At 41.6% G+C, this 18945-nt stretch overlaps 1 protein-coding gene across 6 annotated transcripts in view; it reads right to left on the reverse strand.

The window, feature by feature from the left end:
• SYTL3 (synaptotagmin like 3) overlaps nt 1-18945 on the reverse strand; it is an 88267-nt gene that overhangs the window by 45436 nt on the left and 23886 nt on the right. For all 6 annotated transcript variants that reach the window (XM_027082266.1, XM_027082241.1, XM_027082248.1 and 3 more), the window contains exon 4: nt 13962-14026. In XM_027082266.1, the coding sequence (XP_026938067.1) occupies nt 13962-14026 (65 nt within the window). The remainder of the gene's footprint in view (nt 1-13961; nt 14027-18945) is intronic.

Consider the following 18945-nt stretch of genomic DNA (forward strand, 5'->3'; position numbering starts at 1 on the left):
AGGCAAAGATAGAGACGATGCAAGAAATGTTTAACAAAGACCTAGAAGAATTAAAGAACAAACACAGATGAAAAATACAATAACTGAAATGAAAACTACACTAGAAGGAATCAATAGCAGAATAACTGAGGCAGAAGAATGGATAAGTGACCTGGAAGACAGAATGGTGGTATTCACTGCTGCAGAACAGAATAAAGAAAAAAGAATGAAAAAAATGAAGACAGCCTAAGAGACCTCTGGGACAACATTAAACGCAACAACATTCGCATTATAGGGGTCCCAGAAGGACAAGAGAGAGAGAAAGGACCAAAGAAAATATCTGAAGAGATTATAGCCGAAAACTTCCCTAACACGGGAAAGGAAATAGCCACCCAAGTCCAGGAAGCACAGAGAGTCCCATACAGGATAAACCCAAGGAGAAACACGGCGAGACACATGGTAATCAAACAGGCAGAAATTAAAGACAAAGAAAAATTATTGAAAGCAGCAAGGGAAAAACAACAAATTACATACAAGGGAACTCCCATAAGGTTAACAGCTGATTTCTCAGCAGAAACTCTACAAGCCAGAAGGGAGCAGCATGATATACTTAAAGTGATGAAAGGGAAAAACCTACAACCAAGATTACTCTACGTGGCAAGGATCCCATTCAGATTCAATGGAGAAATCAAAAGCTTTACAGACAAGCAAAAGCTAAGAGAAGTCAGCACCACCAAACCAGCTCTACAACAAATGCTAAAGGAACTTCTCTAAGTGGGAAACACAAGAGAAGAAAAGGACCTACAAAAACAAACCCAAAACAGGGGACTTCCCTGGTGGCGCAGTTGGTAAGATTCCACGCTCCCAATGCAGGGGGCCCAGGTTCAATCCCTGGTCAGGGAACTAGATCCCACATGCATGCCACAACTAAGAGTTCGCATGCTGCAACTAAGGAGACCTGGAGCCGCAACTAAGGAGCCTGCCTGCTGCAGCTAAGACCTGGCGCAACCAAATAAATAATTAAATATTTAAAAAAACCAAGACAATTAAGAAAATGGTCACAGGAACATACATATCAATAATTACCTTAAACATGAATGGATTTAATGTTCCAACCAAAAGACATAGGCTTGCTGAATGGATACAAAAACAAGACCCACATATATGCTGTCTACAAGAGACCCAATTTGGACCTAGGGACACATACAGACCAAGTAAGGGGATGGAAAAAGATATTCTATGCAAATGGAAATCAAAAGAAAGCTGGAGTAGCAATACTCATATCAGATAGACTAGACTCTAAAGAATGTTATTAAGAGACAAGGAAGGACACTACATAATGATCAAGGGATCAATCCAAGAAGAAGATATAACAATTTTAAATATATATGCAACCGACATAGAAGCACCTCAATACATAAGGCAACTGCTAACAGGTATAAAAGAGGAAATCGACAGTAACACAATGGGGGGGGACTTTAACACCTCACTTACACCAATGGACAGATCATCCAAAATGAAAATAAGTAAGGAAACAAGCTTTAAATGACACAAAGACCAGATAGATTTAATTGATATTTATAGGACATTCCATCCAAAAACAGCAGATTACACTTTCTTCTCAAGTGCGCACGGAACATTCTCCAGGATAGATCACATCTTGGGTCACAAATCAAGCTTCAGTAAATTTAAGAAAACTGAAATCATATCAAGCATCTTTTCTGACCACAACTCTATGAGATTAGAAATCAATTACAGGGAAAAAATGTAAAAAACACAAACACATGGAGGCTAAACAATACACTACTAAATAACCAAGAGATCACTGAAGAAATCAAAGGAAATAAAAAAATACCTAGAGACAAGTGACAATGAAAACACGATGATCCAAAACCTATGTGATGCAGCAAAAGCAGTTCTAAGAGGGAAGTTCATAGCTACACAAGCCTACCTCAAGAAACAAGAAAGATCTCAGATAAACAATCTAATGCTACACCTAAAGGAACTAGAGAAAGAAGAACAAAACCCAAAGTTAGCGGGAGGAAAGAAATCATAAAGATCAGACCAGAAATAACTGAAATAGAAACAAAGAATAGCAAAGATCAATAAAACTAAAAGCTGGTTCTTTGAGAAGATAAAACAAAATTGATAAACCATTAGCCAGACTCATCAAGAAAAAGAGGGAGAGGACTCAAATCAATAAAATTAGAAATGAAAAGGGAGAAGTTACAAGAGACACCGCAGAAATACAAAACATCCTAAGACACTACTACAAGCAACTGTATGCCAATAAAATGGACAACCTGGAAGAAATGGACAAATTCTTAGAAAGGTATAACCTTCCAAGACTGAAGCAGGAAGAAACAGAAAATATGAACAGACCAATCACAAGTAATGAAACTGAAACTGTGATTAAAAATCTTCCAACAAACAAAAGTCCAGGACCAGATGGTTTCACAGGTGAATTCTATCAAACATTTAGAGAAGAGCTAACAGCAATCCTTCTCAAACTCTTCCAAAAAATTGCAGAGGAAGGAACACTCCCAAACTCATTCTATGAGGCCACCATCACCCTGATACCAAAACCAAAGATACTACAGACTAATATCACTGATGAATATAGATGCAAAATTACAGACTAATATCACTGATGAATATAGATGCAAAAACCCTCAACAAAATACTAGCAAACAGAATCCAACAACACATTAAAGGGATCATACACCATGATCAAGTGGGATTTATCCCAGGGATGCAAGGATTCTTCAATATGCACAAATCAATCAATGTGATACACCATATTAACAACTTGAAGAAGAAAAACCATATGATCATCTCAATAGATGCAGAAAAAGCTTTTGACAAAATTCAACACCCATTTATGATCAAAACTCTCCAGAAAGTGGGCATAGAGGGAACCTACCTCAACATAATAAAGGCCATATATGACAAACCCACAGCAAACATCATTCTCAATGGTGAAAAACTGAAAGCATTTCCTCTAAGATCAAGAACAAGACAAGGATGTCCATTCTCACCACTATTATTCAACATAGTTTTGGAAGTTCTAGCCACAGCAATCAGAGAAGAAAATGAAATAAAAGGAATACAAATTGGAAAAGAAGAAGTAAAACTGTCATTCTTTGCAGATGACATGATACTATACATAGAGAATCCTAAAGATGCCACCAGAAAACTACTAGAGCTAATCAATGAATTTGGTAAAGTTGCAGGATACAAAATTAATGCACAGAAATCTCTTGCATTCCTATACACTAATGATGAAAAATATGAAAGAGAAATTAAGGAAACACTCCCATTTACCACTGCAACAAAAAGAATAAAATACCTAGGAATAAACCTACCTAGGGAGACAAAAGACCTGTATGCAGAAAACTATAAGACACTAATGAAAGAAATTAAAGATGATACCAAAAGATGGAGAGATAAACCATGTTCTTGGATTGGAAGAATCAATATTGTGAAAATGACTATACTACCCAAAGCAATCTACAGATTCAATGCAATCCCTATCAAATTACCAATGGCATTTTTTACAGAACTAGAACAAAAAATCTTAAAATTTGTATGGAAACACAAAAGACCCCGAATAGCCAAAGCAGTCTTGAAGGAAAAAAACAGAGCTGGAGGAATCAGACTCCCTGACTTCAGACTATACTACAAAGTTACAGCAATCAAGACAATATGGTACTGGCACAAAAACAGAAACACAGATCAATGGAGTAAGATAGAAACCCCAGAGATAAACCCACACACCTATGGTCAACTAATCTATGACAAAGGAGGCAAGGATATACAATGGATAAAAGACAGTCTCTTCAATAAGTGGTGCTGGGAAAACTGGACAGCTACATGTAAAGGAATGAAATTAGAACACTCCCTAACATCATACACAAAAATAAACTCAAAATGGATTCGAGACCTAAACATAAGACCAGACACTATAAAACCCTTAGAGGAAAATATAGGAAGAACACTCTTTGACATAAATCACAGCAAGATCTTTTTTGATCCACCTCCTAGAGTAATGGAAATAAAAACAAAAATAAACAAATGGGACCTAATGAAACTTAAAAGCTTTTGCACAGCAAAGGAAACCATAAACAAGACGAAAAGACAACCCTCAGAATGGGAGAAAATATTTGCAAATCAATCAATGGACAAAGGATTAACCTCCAAAATATATAAACAGCTCATGCAGCTCAATATTAAGAAAACAAATAACCCAATCCAAAACCGGGCAGAATATCTAAACAGACATTTCTCCAAAGAAGACATCCAGATGGCCAAGAAGCACATGAAAAGCTGCTCAACATCACTAATTATTAGAGAAATGCTAATCAAAACTACAATGAGGTATCACCTCACACCAGTTAGAATGGGCATCATCAGAAAATCTACAGACAACAAATGCTGGAGAGGGTGTGGAGAAAACGGAACCCTCTTGCACTGTTGGTGGGAATGTAAATTGATACAGCCACTGTGGAGAACAGTATGGAGGTTCCTTCAAAAACTAAAAATAGAATTACCATATGATCCAGCAATCCCACTACTGGGCATGTACCCAGAGAAAACCATAGTTCAAAATGACACATGCACCCCAATGTTCACTGCAGCACTATTTACAATAGCCAGGTCATGGAAGCAACCTAAATACCCATCGACAGACGAAATGGATAAAGAAGATGTGGTACATATATACAATGGAATATTACTCAGCCATAAAAAGGAACAAAATTGGGTCATTTGTTGAGACGTGGATATATCTAGAGACTGTCATACAGAATGAAGTAAGTCAGAAAGAGAAAAACAAATATCATATATTAACGCATACATGTGGAACCTAGAAAAATGGTACAGATGAACCGGTTTGCAGGGCAGAAATTGAGATACAGATGTAGAGAAGAAACGTATGGACAACAAGGAGGTAAAGCCACGGCGGGGGGTGGTGGTGGTGTGATGAATTAGCGATTGGGATTGACATGTATACACTGATGTGTATAAAACTGATGACTAATAAGAACCTGCTGTATAAAAAAATTTAAAGAAACTGTTGTCTATCAGCTTCAGAATAAAGACTAAATACCTAAATAAAATAAAATAAAATAAAATGATTTCTTGTTTAAGTGTATGTGTGTCTGGTCTTTTAAAAAATGTATTCATATAAATAGTTTACTGTCCAATTGTCAAGATACTCCCTGGAAACTACCCTAGTCAGTATTTTAGTCTAAACATGTAAACATATGAATTCTGAATTCAGAAATCATATTCAACTATTTCACCTTGGTTTCCCATTCTGTTCATTTAACTAGGAAAAGGGATGACGGAGAGCAAGTTGGTCTTGACAATTCAAGACCAAAGACGTGGGCTGCCTAGACGGTCTCATTATCAAGGGGTAGTGGACAGAGCATGGGGGATGGCGGGAGGGGCAGAGACAGAGAAATGGTCCTGGTAGGAGCACTGCGGCTCAGAAGGCAGCAGGGAAGCCCTAGTCTCCTGGCGAATATTTGAGATACAAAAAATATGTATCTGGGGTGAATCGATAGTTTCCAGGAAACTTGGACAGTCTAAACAATTCAATTTTTGAGTTGCTGCTATGGACAAAGTCAAAGGCATCACGAAACCAAAGATGATCAAACTCAAGAACCTGCCTCCAGAAGATTATCACCTAGAAACACTGGTTGAAAACAAAGTTCGAAGGTCAAGGTCTTACTTCACTGCATTAACCATAATCTGACTTGATAGTTTCTGTTCTAACCAGTTTAAATGGTCCAGTCTAAACATCTGTCAGGGACGTGACAAGCAATCCAATCAGCTGGGAAAATCACTTCTTCTGAAAATCATTTCACCACGCTCTTTTCTGGGTACCTATTTTGTCTTTTCCTCCTAAAGAGAGTAGTGAGAAGAAAATATTCAACCGAGTAAGATGCCACATTTTCTTTAAAATAAGACAAAAGCATATGCAAAATTTTATACTTGGAAATAAACATGATTTCATAAAGACACCCTCTCATGCACGTAAGCACTAAACACTGCATTTGTAACTTACAGAACGCTTGTGCCTGGATCATTTTTGTGGAATCCTCTAAATTGCGGGGGAAGGGCTTTTCTGAGCCAGTAAGTAGAGAGGCAATAAAGGCAGGGTGTTGTGATAGAGTCACTACATACATACTGGTACCCACTTCTTTTAATTCACAAACCTGAGTGTTTCAGGCACACACAGCCAGTCAGATGCCGTCATGATGGCCCTGCGATCAGATGGACTACATCCAAGAATAAAACTCTGAAAAGTCACACGAAGAACTGAATCACATTCACCACTGAGAAGGGGAGAGAAAAGTTATTTCCCTTCATAATTATTAGGCATAGTATCATCCTGGTTAGTTATATAGTAGGTCCCCAAGACCATTAACAGAGGCTCTGTCTAAAGTGAAGCCTTCCTACACGATTTCCCCAGTTATCGACAAGAGCCAAAACCACAATATATTGTTTATATATCACATTTGATCATTTTAAACTTGAAAAGTACTAGTATTAAAAGTATTAGTGCCATGACCTTTCTGCTTTTAAACTCAAATATCAAGTCATAAGATGTCACGGTTGTAAAAATATCTCTTTTTAAAGAATAAAGTAAAAACATGTACCTGTACAGCAAGGAGCCAGAAGAGGGCACTATCTTTATATGGTAGCAGATGCCAAAAGAGGAAGTAAAGATGGGTTTCAGTTTGCTTTCTAGTTATTAGTGATATCGAAAAGTTCCATCACAATTGTTCATTAAATTTGCTACTTTACCAGCGCCTCTCAAACTTAAAGTGCGTAAGAAGAATTACCTGGGGACTTGTTAAATATAGTCGGACCCTGTGTCCACAGGATCTACATCTGTATTCAACCAACCTCGGTGGAAAACTTTCAAAAAACAAAAATTCCAGAAAGCTCCAAAAAGCAAAACTTGAATTTGTGGCACACTGGAGACTATTTACATAGTATTTACATTGTATTAGGTATTATAAGGAATCTAAAGATGCTTTAAAGTATACGGGAGGATGTGGACAGGTTATATGAAAATACTACACCATTGCATATAAGGGACTCGAGCATCCTCAGATTTTGGTACCCAAGGGGTACTGGACCCAAACCACGTGGATATCAAGGGATGTCTGTACATACTCTTGGGTCCCACCTGGTCCCACTGAATCACAACTTTGAATTTAATATGAAAGAGCCCTCAGCTGATCCTCGAGCAGGGGCCTCAGAAGCGGCAGTAAAACCCTCTGCAGGGAGATTCCCAAATGCCTGAGAGTGGAGGAGGAGGTAACAGTACCAGAAGGGCAGGGAGCTGCCCTCTGATATACCACAGATGAAATGCAGCTATGGCATATAAGGAATCAAGACAGCAAAACTAAATATTAAATTACAAGATCTTAGAGGGGGAAAAAAAAGCCAGTCTATAATCAGAAAAAAAAATTTTAAGGAGAGCAAAATATTTAAATACTTTTCGTATCATCTCCCTGAAAAAATGGAGAACTGGGGCTCATTGTTTGGTTTTAAATCTTTTTAATGGTTGGAAAATTAGCAAAACTAACTACCACAATTAATACCTATTCTTCTTCATTGGATTATTACTTACACCTTATCTATTTTCGAGGGAAATTTGGGGAGCATTTATCTTAAATGGCACATATCCAATAGGACCGTTAAAAGAGATAAGTAGAAGCATAAAAGAAGGAAATTGGGTGACAGAGGGCATACTGATTCCTGGAATTACTTCAACTGGACAGTAAATTTAGCTCTAGGTTTCTGGATGCCCCAAAGGAAAAGAACCCTAAGTTTTCGTCCTTAGGTGCCTAGTCGATGCCACCAGTGGCAGTGGGTACTACTACACATGGCAACACCTTTAATCTCCGAACAGCTCTATCCTTGCTTCATTCATTCACTTACTCATTTGCTCACAGCGCATACCCTCAAAGGATTCAAAACCTGGGTGTGTCATCCATGTGGTCAACCCCGCCACCCCGCCAGGGCTCAGGGCTGGGGTGCAAGGTGAGCGGTGCCCCGAAGCTATGCAAATCAACGGCCCCGGGTTACAAGCCAATGGGGAAGGGACTGATTACAGAACAAATTGCACTGAGAAAACCGATGCTTGGGCGAATAAAGTAAAATTAGATCCGGCCTCCTGATGCATTGTGAAGAGCTGAACGTAAATAAAACATAAAAATTAGAAGTAAATATGGATATCCAACCGATAGCAGGATAAGGAAGGAGTCTTTAAGCATTAAAGAAAGAAATTATACAGGAAAAGGTAGATGTGACTATCAACAAGGGAAAAAAAAAACTCTATGTCAGAAAACATAAAGATACACACTCAGCCTACAAGACCGAAGAGGGCAAATGCCCTTAACATGAAGAACAACTACAGAAGGTCAGAAAGGCGGAAAGTATTCAACCCCATTAGTCACGACAAGAATTTAAACAGCGAGCAACTATTCTGGATGACAAATGTGGTTTTACCAGATGACAAAGTTGCTGTTGTTTATTTTTAAGGATAGTTCCTACTGGTGAGAAAAAGGGTACACCCTTCCTGGAGGCAATAGTTCCAAACCTTTCATCTTGTCCTTCTGCTTCTGGAAATATTCAGAGACATGACAAGAATTTATCTACCAGCATGTTCACTGCACTTTTATTTATTATTTTAATAATATTATTAGCTCCCCAAAATGTAACAACAAAACTTGAAATTCCCTAACTTTACAACAATAGCAATTTGGTTACATAAATGCTGTCACATTCCAATGATGGAATGAGATGCAGTCACCAGAAATCATATAGTAAATGACATCTAAGGATATGAAAAAAATGTTCTTTGTAAATTATTAGGTGAAGAAATACCAGTATAAAAGTCTATATACCATTTGATCCCAATTTTGTAAACACATTAGCTCAACTCATAAAATTGCCTCTATTCAATTTTTTTTTACCTAAGAATATCAATTCCTTATGGCTTAGTCTAAATGCTTTTTAAAATGTGTGTGTAGAGAGTTATCCATATACATATATGGATACGTATATTCACCAAATAACAGAAATGACACGCCCCAACTATAAACAGTTCTCAGGGTGACGTCACCATATTTTCAATACGCTTATGCTTTTTTCTTTTTTTTAAATGAATGTATATTAGGTTTACATTCAGAACAAAATCACAAATATAACTTGAAATCATGTTCAAGAAGACAGGATGTAATGGGGGCCAGAGTGTGATGAGGGGGCCGCTCTCGGACCCGAACCTGCCAGGGTCGGGTGAATGAGCACACGTTTCCCCGAGGGGAGTCTGGCAAAACACGTCAAGCCTCTCAAGCGTTCACACGTCTGACCAGTCATTCTCCTAAGAATCTGTCCAAAGGAAATGAACAGAGATGCCAAGTTACCTGTACAGGCTGTTCATCGCAGAATTATCTACAATATGATAATTTGAATACAGTGATACACTCACAGACAAGAGGGAACAAGTTAATAAACGGTAGTACATCCATCTGATACATGTTATGTAGTCACGAATGTATGTTGGAAGGTCTTAATAGCATGAGGACGTGTTTATGCTAAGCTGAATTTTAAAAGCAAGACAAAAACCTATATGTACTCTGACCACAAACACACTTTAAAAATTGCTAAGTCTGGGGACTTCCCTGGTGGCGCAGTGGTTAAGAATCTGCCTGCCAATGCAGGGAACACGGGTTCAATCCCTGGTCCGGGAAGATCCCACGTGCCGCGGAGCAACTAAGCCCGTGCACCACAACTACTAAGCCTGCACTCTAGAGCCCACGAGCCACAACTACTGAGCCCTTGTGCCACAACTACTGAAGTCCGTGCACCTACAGCCCGTGCTCTGCAACGAGAAGCCACCGCAATGAGAAGACTGCACGCCGCCACTAGAGACAGCCCGTGTGCAGCAACGAAGAACCAACACAGCCAAAAATAAATTTTTTTTTAAATTGCTAAGTCTGTATGTGCACCCACATGCACAGGATCACCTAGAAAGAGGGCCAGGAGAGTGTGTGCATATGTGTGTGTGTGTGTGTGTGTGTGTGTGGGGTGCACGTGTGTGCAATTAACAGTGGGTTTTTTTGTTTTGGAGGTTTTTGTCTGTGCGCGTGACGTGTGGGATCTTAGTTCCCCCACCAGGGATCAAACCCACGTCCCCTGCAGTGGAATTACAGAGTCGTAACTACTGGACCCCCAGGGAGGTCCCTAACTAACAGTAGTTTTAACCAGCGTGGGATTTTTATTGCCTTCTGTCTATTGTTCTGCATTTCCCAAATATTCTGCAATGAATAGGCATTACTTCTATAATCAGAAAATAACATTTTAAAAGAGAAAAGAAATCTCCCCCCTCAGAGGATGGAGTATGGGGAAGCAGGTGGAGTCATGGAGATGAGCCAGGGGCTACAGCACTGAAGTGGGAATGAAGGGCCAGAGGAAGATTGAAGAGACGGGGGCAGGAGAAGTGGCAGCATTTGCTGACTCACTGGATGTGGCCTGGGGAGGAAGAGGGAGGAGTGAAGAAGGATTCCGAGGTCCCAGGCTTGGGATAGGGAATACAGGATGCGGTAGCCAGCCTCCTCAAGGGCCCCAGTGAGTCCTCCCTTCTGATATCCACACCCTTGTGAATAGAGCTGACCTATAGGATACAGCAGAAGTGACAGGGTGTGACTTCTGATGCTAGGCCATAAGGATATTGATGGAGACAGAAAATAGAAAGTAGGATCGTGGTTACAAGGGGCTTTGCAAGAGGGAGACCGTGGGATGATAAATTCTGAAGATGGACAGTAGTGATGGTTGCAGAACAAGTGCATGTACTTAACGCCATTGAACTGTGTAGTTAAAAACGGTTAAAATAGTGAACTTCATATCATGTATAAATTTCACCACAATAAAAAAAATTTTTAATATGAAGATGGATCTCAGAGCTCTGCCTTGGTCTGTCTTGGGTCACTTGCCCTGCGGGAAGCCAGTCGCCATGTCGTGAGGGCCCTCAAACTGCCCCGTGGAGAGGTCTAGGCGTGGAGGAAACGAAGCCCCCTGCTAACAGCAGCACTAACTAGCCAGGTACGTGCGTCCTGAGCCCCCAGAATGCAGATCCCCCAACCCCAGGTAAGCCTTAAGCTGAGGATAGAAACCATATAAAATGATAATGTTAATTGTTTTAAGCCACTAAGTTGGGGAGGAATTTTTAACCCAGCAATAGGTAACTAACGCCTAGAAAGAGGCCCAAATCTGAGCTGTCTCGTCCCCTTGCCTGGTTTAAGCCGCCATCGCATTTTCCTAGCTTCCACTTAGGAGGCAGAAGGCTGGAAAGAGCCGTGTTCACACCATTACGACAAACGCACTAGGGAATACGCAGAATCATACTTTTTCTCAAACACATCGGAGCACAAGGTGGCAGCTGGCTGCCTATTAGGGCCCAGCAGGGAGTGGGAAAGGGAGCCGGGAGTCAGGGAGGGGGGAGGGGCCTGACCCTTCCTCTTCACCAGTGGCCCTGGCCGTGTGTGCTGCCTGCAGTCACCACCTCTGTGCTCCCTCGCTGGTCTCCTTTTGTCTTTCCAGTCCTCCAACAATACCTGTTGAACCTATTCCCTAAACTAAATTGTTTCTTAAAATCTGTGTGGTTTCTGTTTTCCTACCTGGCCCTCAACTTGATAGAGCACCCAAACTCAGTTCAATCTCTTTTGGGGACAGAGATAAGTGTGGCAGAGTTCCCGCCTGTCCAGGTAAACCTGCCGCATCCTAGCCTGGCCCACCTCTGCTGATCATCTCCTCCCCACCTCCCCCCACCTGTGGTCAGGCGCACAGTCCTACTCGTGACCCCCAACACGGCACTCTTCTTCACCTCGCCACGCCTTCCAAGCCCAACTCTACTAAAATCGGACAGTAGGAAAACGAGGCACCTCAGCATTTGCGGAAGCATTGAAGAGAAGGAAGGAGTCGTTTTTCTTTGGTTTGTTTTATACCTTGGCAATAGACAACAAAAACTGAAAAGGATGATTTGTGCTTAGGCTGACTTTCATTCCTCTAATTTTTTCCTCACTGATGTTTTCACTCTGGTGGAAAGTCACTGGACAAGAACCAGAAGCCCGGGAAGTCAGTCTCATTTCTTTCCTCCTCCCCTTCCTATCACCAGGATAACCTACTTCTTCCTCTCAGAAGAGGAAGAGTGCTGGACACGTGCACACACGTATTCTGGCCTGCAAATCACTTTCCCTATCTGAAGTAGTGATACCGAAACTTATAATGTATTAAAAAAATTCTGGGATATCTTCAGTGAGGTAGTTTCAGAAGTAACAGAAACTTCACTTCCTACAGACTTTTTATGAACTAGGACTAGAGGTGAAAAAAAAATGAGAATCTATCTACCGCCTGAAGAAAACCCTAGCCTCCCAACCGAAAAGTATTTTCAAGAAACAAAACAATAAAATGTATAGGAAGACTCCAGACTGCCACTGCTCGCTTAGATGATGCAATGGATATAGGCTGATGGCCCCAAGGGAGCAAACACTGCTCGGAAGATGAAAAAAATCTTAGCTATCTCAATGGTTTGTGCTCTGCTCCAAAAGGCCTCCATACATAAATATATAGCTGTAGCTATGCAGTATATCTGGGATATGAAACTTTCAGGGACTGGTAATATTTAGGGAAAAAAAGTGTTAACAAGGCTGTTTGGGAACTAGAGAGAGGACACTAGAGAAAAAAGGATTGAGAAACACAGGTCTAGATAAAAGTCATACACGCTGCAGTTGTTTTTTTTTTTGGCTTGAGCACTCCCATCAGTATTATATATTCCTCCAGATTTCTAATAAACTGCAGAATCATCACTTTTTCTTGAGTAAGAAGAGTCAGGAATGTAATCCAGGGGAGAATTTACCGCCGACTAAATCTCGGTGCACAGTGCTTTTATGAAAGCTGACTGTCAACACTCAGACGAATGGCTTCCTTTATGTGCCAACACACACTTTGGTTGAGGCTAAACGGCTTATTTCTAAATCTCAAACTGTTACTATTCCCCCCCACCAGAGAAAAAAAGCGTTTCCAGCCACCCACATCCCCGCTAGGTCAGTCCAGGCTCCCCTGTGTGCCGTCCCCACGGTGACACATCAGAGACGGGTGCCCCCCATGTTACCACCGTGGACAGATAGGGTGTACAGAGCACGCTGCCTCTGCTCTATTCTGATGACACGTGTGTGCGCCTTTGCCTGATAAGTTATCCTCTTACCTGCACAGCTCACATGCTGTGACGTGACACTTCTGTAACCAAAGCATGACCCGTTTTCTCCACGGCCTTGAGTCCCAGTTACTAATCACACCATTACGTCAACTTTGCAAGTACTTTATAAGACATCCGGGGTCCACGAACCAAATACAGACCTCCACTCACATCATCACATGTGCTCACTTCATGGTCACCAGTATCTGCTAATTCTAACGCAGTCCACTCACTGTGGCCTTCAGTTATTCATTCAATCATTTTGATCAAGGTTTGGGGCTAATAAGATTTTAAAAGCACAGTTTCTGCTTGTGGAGAGAAAGAGAAGCGCACAAATAATGATATAATATGAGGCATTTCAACAATGATGGAAGAGACGTATTTACAAACCGGTGTTTCGGAAGAGGGAGACATCACCCCCAGAAGCAGAAGTCAGGGAAACTTCATGGAAAACAGGTGGATTTCAGCAGGGTTACGGGTGGGGTAAGTGCGGGGACAGAGGGAAGCCCCACAAGCGAAGGTGGTAAACCACATGCGCTGAGGGGCAGAGGCAGGAAAGTTTAGACAAAAGGAACAGGAGGGCTGACCGGACAGAAGCCCATACACCATGCCTTGTTAAGTTTTTCATGTTCAAAATCTTAATAGCAAATGTTTTTAAACTGGGAATATGTCATATTACTTCAGTAAACGTTTTGAGAGCATTTACCTTCAGTTGGAAATTTCTTGGCTCGTTCCTCAAAGAACCATTCTCCAGTTTTTATTTTCACGTTTCTGAAAGGCAAGCAGAAAGGAAGCCTCAGAGGGAGATGTGGGTGGTGCCGTATTTGGCTCATACAAGGTAGGGCGACATCATCAGAACACCAGTCTGGCAAAGGACCTGAGTTCAAATTCCTGGCCCAAATCCCTAACTATACAGATTTCCCATAGAGATTAAGTGATCTGACTAGAAAGCTGCAAATCTGAAAAAGTATATAATACGTTATACATATATATGTAAACTGAATCACTGTGCTGTACACCTGAAATGAATACAACATTGTAAATCAACTATACTTCAATAAAAAATAAAAGCAAAATAAAAAGAAAGATAAATTTTTTAAAAAGCAGCAAAGCTGAAGTTTCTACTTGGGTACATTTTACCCTGCATGTCAATGTAATGTAACAATAAACATACAAGGAAAAACAAAGTTACCGTCAAAATGATCAATTTATCATGTTCATGGTGGGGAGCATGAAGGAAAAACAAAGAAATTCAGTGCTGTCTATTTAGCCAGGAAAGAAATCGCCCTTAGTTAGGTTAGGCTGAGGTAGTCTGAGCTAACTACAACATCTACCAAGAACCAACAGAGCAGATTCACCTGAGAAGTTTCCTGGGAGCACCTGAAATCTGGGATATGGGATCAAAGGGCTTCACTGGAGATTTGGGGACCACTTGAGAGACAGGGGCCGTGACCTCTCGTTGGGTCTGACAGCGGCTCCCTGGGCATCTCTACATCCCCTCCCATCCTACTCACAGGCACAGCAGCATGGGAGCACTTTGTACGGTCACCGGTTCAAACTCAAGTCCCAAAGCCTGTTTTACTCTTGACGGTTTCCAAGTTTCCAAATTTCTAAAGAAACCACCCTCAACCTCAAAGAGCCTCAGAAAGGTAGAATTGTCAATAGCCTTTCAGGACATAAAAAGTTAAGCACACAGATACTATAAATTATTCACACCATTAAAATAATATGCCATAAAACTTGTCAATTCCTAAGTCATGCAAATTTAAGAAAAAGGAAAACTTCAAATTCTCTTCTGTAAGTACTTACTGAAATACACTCTCCATTAGGTTCTTTCAGGCTATATACGATCTCAAATGGATTTTAAGTTAATGCTTACAAATGCAGTAAATTCACAAATACGTTGCAATCTTTTTTTTTTTTTTTTTTTTTTTTTTAAGTATCCTATCTTTCTCTCTGGAGCTTTAGTAGTTGTCAGAAGACATCAACCAACTCCCTCCCCTTCATCTTGTTAACAACTATTATCTTCTCTGATTAGTATGCAAATGATTATTCCCAATGCTTAGTGACCAGAACAAGGAAAACATACGCAGAGCATTTATGAATTTTGGCAACAGAATTTTGATAATCAGTCACTATCATTAAGAGCCAAAGATATATCACAGTTGCATGTTTTATATATCACTAGAGAGACAGGGGAAACTTCTCATCCGTAAAATCAGAAACTCAGATATCTAATGTACTAAATCGACACAAACCCATGAAGGAGAACTCAGCATCTCAACTGAAGTTTTCCCCTCTGGTACTTGAAGACAAGCAGAGGATCAAAACCCAGGGAAAGTTCGCAGAGATGAACGGGGGGCGGGGGGTGCGTTCACGCCCCTTTGCATTGCCATACCCACAACTGCTCTATTTCTGAAGATGCTTCCTCCATCCTTATACAGCGGGACAAAGTCTAAGGGGAGAGTAGGGAAGGAAAATCAAATGTGGAAAGGAGGAGGCCGCCATCTGATAACAAACGTCACTTCCTGATGTTTATTTTCCTGGGGGTGGTGACCCTTCCAGCTCATCTACTCTCTCACACTCTCCAGCCCGTAATTACCTGTGATCAAAAGCATTTGTATATGAGACAGGTGCTGGGGGCGGGGCATGGCCTCAGACTGGACCTGAGAGAGATCAGAGCTAAGAATTAAGCAGCAAATCAAACCATGAACTTACAGTCAGCTGAGCTATAGCCAGACACAGGCCACCACTGAGGAGTAATCACACCTGGAGATGCACAATCACGAAAAAGGAAGAGCAGCTAAGGGGACGGAGGAGAGGAAGGTGAGAACGCCCGAATAAACATTTTATTTTTATTACATTTTACAACATTTTATTACAAAGTCCTCTTCTAGCCCTGGTCTCAGAACCTATATGAGAAGCAGATAAAGTAGAATATTAGTATCTCCTAGGGCTAGTCATCTAACGTTACCATCTAATCATCTAACTGAATCTCAACGGATTACTTGCGAAATTCAAGCAGGACCTTCCTTGGCAGGGACAGATTTGAACACAAACCCACAGGTCTCTTTAGGCTTACCTGACTACAGAATGGAAGGATAAAAGTACCACAGGCCTAAACCATACGACGGCAAGTACTTCTTGCATTTGAGGCTGTTTCCTCTGAGAACTAGATTGGAGCTGGATCTCCATAAACACTTCTGCAGAATCAGCTGTTTCATAAGCATTTATTCCCTAATGGTTTCCATAAGGGCTCCCAGTCCACACACATCCCAAGTGTTATAAGAAGGACCATTTATGGCTGTTACTGTCTAAGACAGAGGTGAGCAGATCTTGCAGTGTCTGTCCTCATTAGGGCCAGCACAGGGTAGCATGACTCACAGTAACCAAAGGAAACATTGACTATTTCTCCCCCCCGCCCCCTCACCGATGACTCAAGCAGAATTTGGCTATGAAAGCTTCTTGGAACATTTTCTGAACCCAGCAACAGATTAATGGTTTTAAATTTCTCCCACAGAATGACTTGTTTCTTCAAAACTTTTTCAATCAATTGATAAATCCATCTCAGAAAGCAAAATCCAAGGATGGTGAAGGGAGCAAGAGATCTAGAGTTCCATGTCTGACTTTCCATGAACTCTGCGTGAGGAAAACGGTAACTAGAAACGCCAAGCACACGGAACACCGACAGCTCCTGAGAAACTGCTGGGGGCTCCAGCATCCATTTTCATAGCCTTGAACTCGGTTAACGCTGTCATTTCATTAGCAAAAGGGAAATAACTGTTGAAAAGCACTTCGCAAATTCTAGCACGCAAACGTTCAATAATACGATGAATGGAGGACCCTAATAGAAAGATCTTCAATAGTCTGACCCCATTTCTATCGCAAGCAGTGAGCCGAAGAGGCCTGCTGGAATGCACTTTTACTCTGCATTCAAATTACCAGCATCTGCAGGTGGGTAAGCTGTCACGTCCAAAGCACCTGCTTTATGCTCCAAGAAGAACCAGCATCATGTCCCTAGAATTGCTTAATGTATTTCTACCATTCAATGAACAAGAGGTAACAAATTTATCTGCATGTCAGGATTCTCTGAATGCCTTAAAGACACACATCTCCCAGGCAGATCTGTGCTCTAACCAGTGCCCTGATGGCAAGGAAGCCTCAAGAAAAGCCTTGGGGGCTTACCAGACAAGCTATAAAAACACCAAAAGCGGCCAAATATTGTAAAACTAAGATCAACCTAATTTCTTTGCACCGGCTTGTCCAACCGCTTGGTAATTCCCAGCTAAAGTGGTCCTTTGCACCCATACAGTTGAAGAAAATTTTTTTTACTTCAGATAATCTTATACCTAAGGCAGTTTTTAGTTACAAAGCAAAATACTGAGGTTTTTTCCCTCCATCAGCTTGCTCAGTTGATCTGATTTCAATGTTCTTACGGGAAAAAAGACTGATCATTGTGATTAAACCCTAGGTAACCAGAAGTCAGAATCAAGATGAAGATAAACGATTTTAACCAAGCAGCTACCATCACTTCTTGCAAAACATGAATAACTCTACTTAACTGCAGAGAGAAGGCAGGTTCCCCACCCCCACGTCATATTCAGTGCTATATCCACAGCCACGAGCACAGCCGAGGGACACGGTGGGGCTGGTGACTACATGTGGGTTGACGAATGAATATCCAGCACCCTGAGAATCAAAGGGATAAGGTGGGACCGACATAGGTGGAGCCCTGGTGGTACCGAGGCATGACGTGCATCACGCCCTCTAAACGTGTAGGGGCAGGAATCACAAACTCGGGCACCAAGCAGACGCTCTAAACGAAGACAGTAGCTAAGGGATGAAACGAGAGAGAGGGGTGGGCACTGTCGTGAGCTGCAGAACCCATGCCCCGTTTTAAGGCATTACAATGATACATACAGACATGGGGCAGGCCAACACAACAAGGCCTGTGGGCTGTCTGCAGCCTGTTGGCCATGAGTTTGTGATTCCTGGTTACATTAGATAATTAGTCAATGAAAGAAATACCAATCCTACTGCAGCTGGACGGAGCTGCACTTGTTAAAGCCTCAAACAGAAATCGAGTTAGACGTTTTGCCTCACTCTGTCCTCCCCACAGATCTAAGAAGGGACTCCACCACCACCGACAGGTCACGAGATCAAAGACAAGGAGCGTGTACTCTGCTGGCAAACCCTGAACCTGGATGTATGAAGACAACGCAGAGCCTCTGACAAAAGGCCACGGGCAGGAGAAACAGTCCTGCAGACCAGGAGCGGCTACTCAAGGTGCATCACTGCGGGAACCAGGGAAAGTTTCAGAAAGCAGTTGTCTTCAAAAGCATTTAAAAACCGCCTCCACGAAGGGCTTCCCTGATGGCGCAGTGGTTGAGAGTCCGCCTGCCGATGCAGGGGACACGGGTTCGTGCCCCGGTCCGGGAAGATCCCACATGCCACAGAGCGGCTGGGCCCGTGAGCCATGGCCGCTGAGCCTGCGCTCCACAACGGGAGAGGCCACAACAGTGAGAGGCCCGCGTACCGCAAAAAAAAAAAAACAAACCCGCCTCCATGAAAAGGAAACAGACATAAGTAAAAGCCAGGCTGACGTGAAGAGACAACAGACTAAAGGAAAATTTACAAAACGAACAATGCAAACGCAGAACAAGCTGCTTTACCAACAGGAAAGAGCAGAA

Source organism: Aethalodelphis obliquidens, unplaced genomic scaffold (assembly GCF_003676395.1).
Source record: "Aethalodelphis obliquidens isolate GAN/ISIS:26980383/991018 unplaced genomic scaffold, ASM367639v1 scaffold3, whole genome shotgun sequence".
Classification (NCBI taxonomy): domain Eukaryota; kingdom Metazoa; phylum Chordata; class Mammalia; order Artiodactyla; family Delphinidae; genus Aethalodelphis; species Aethalodelphis obliquidens.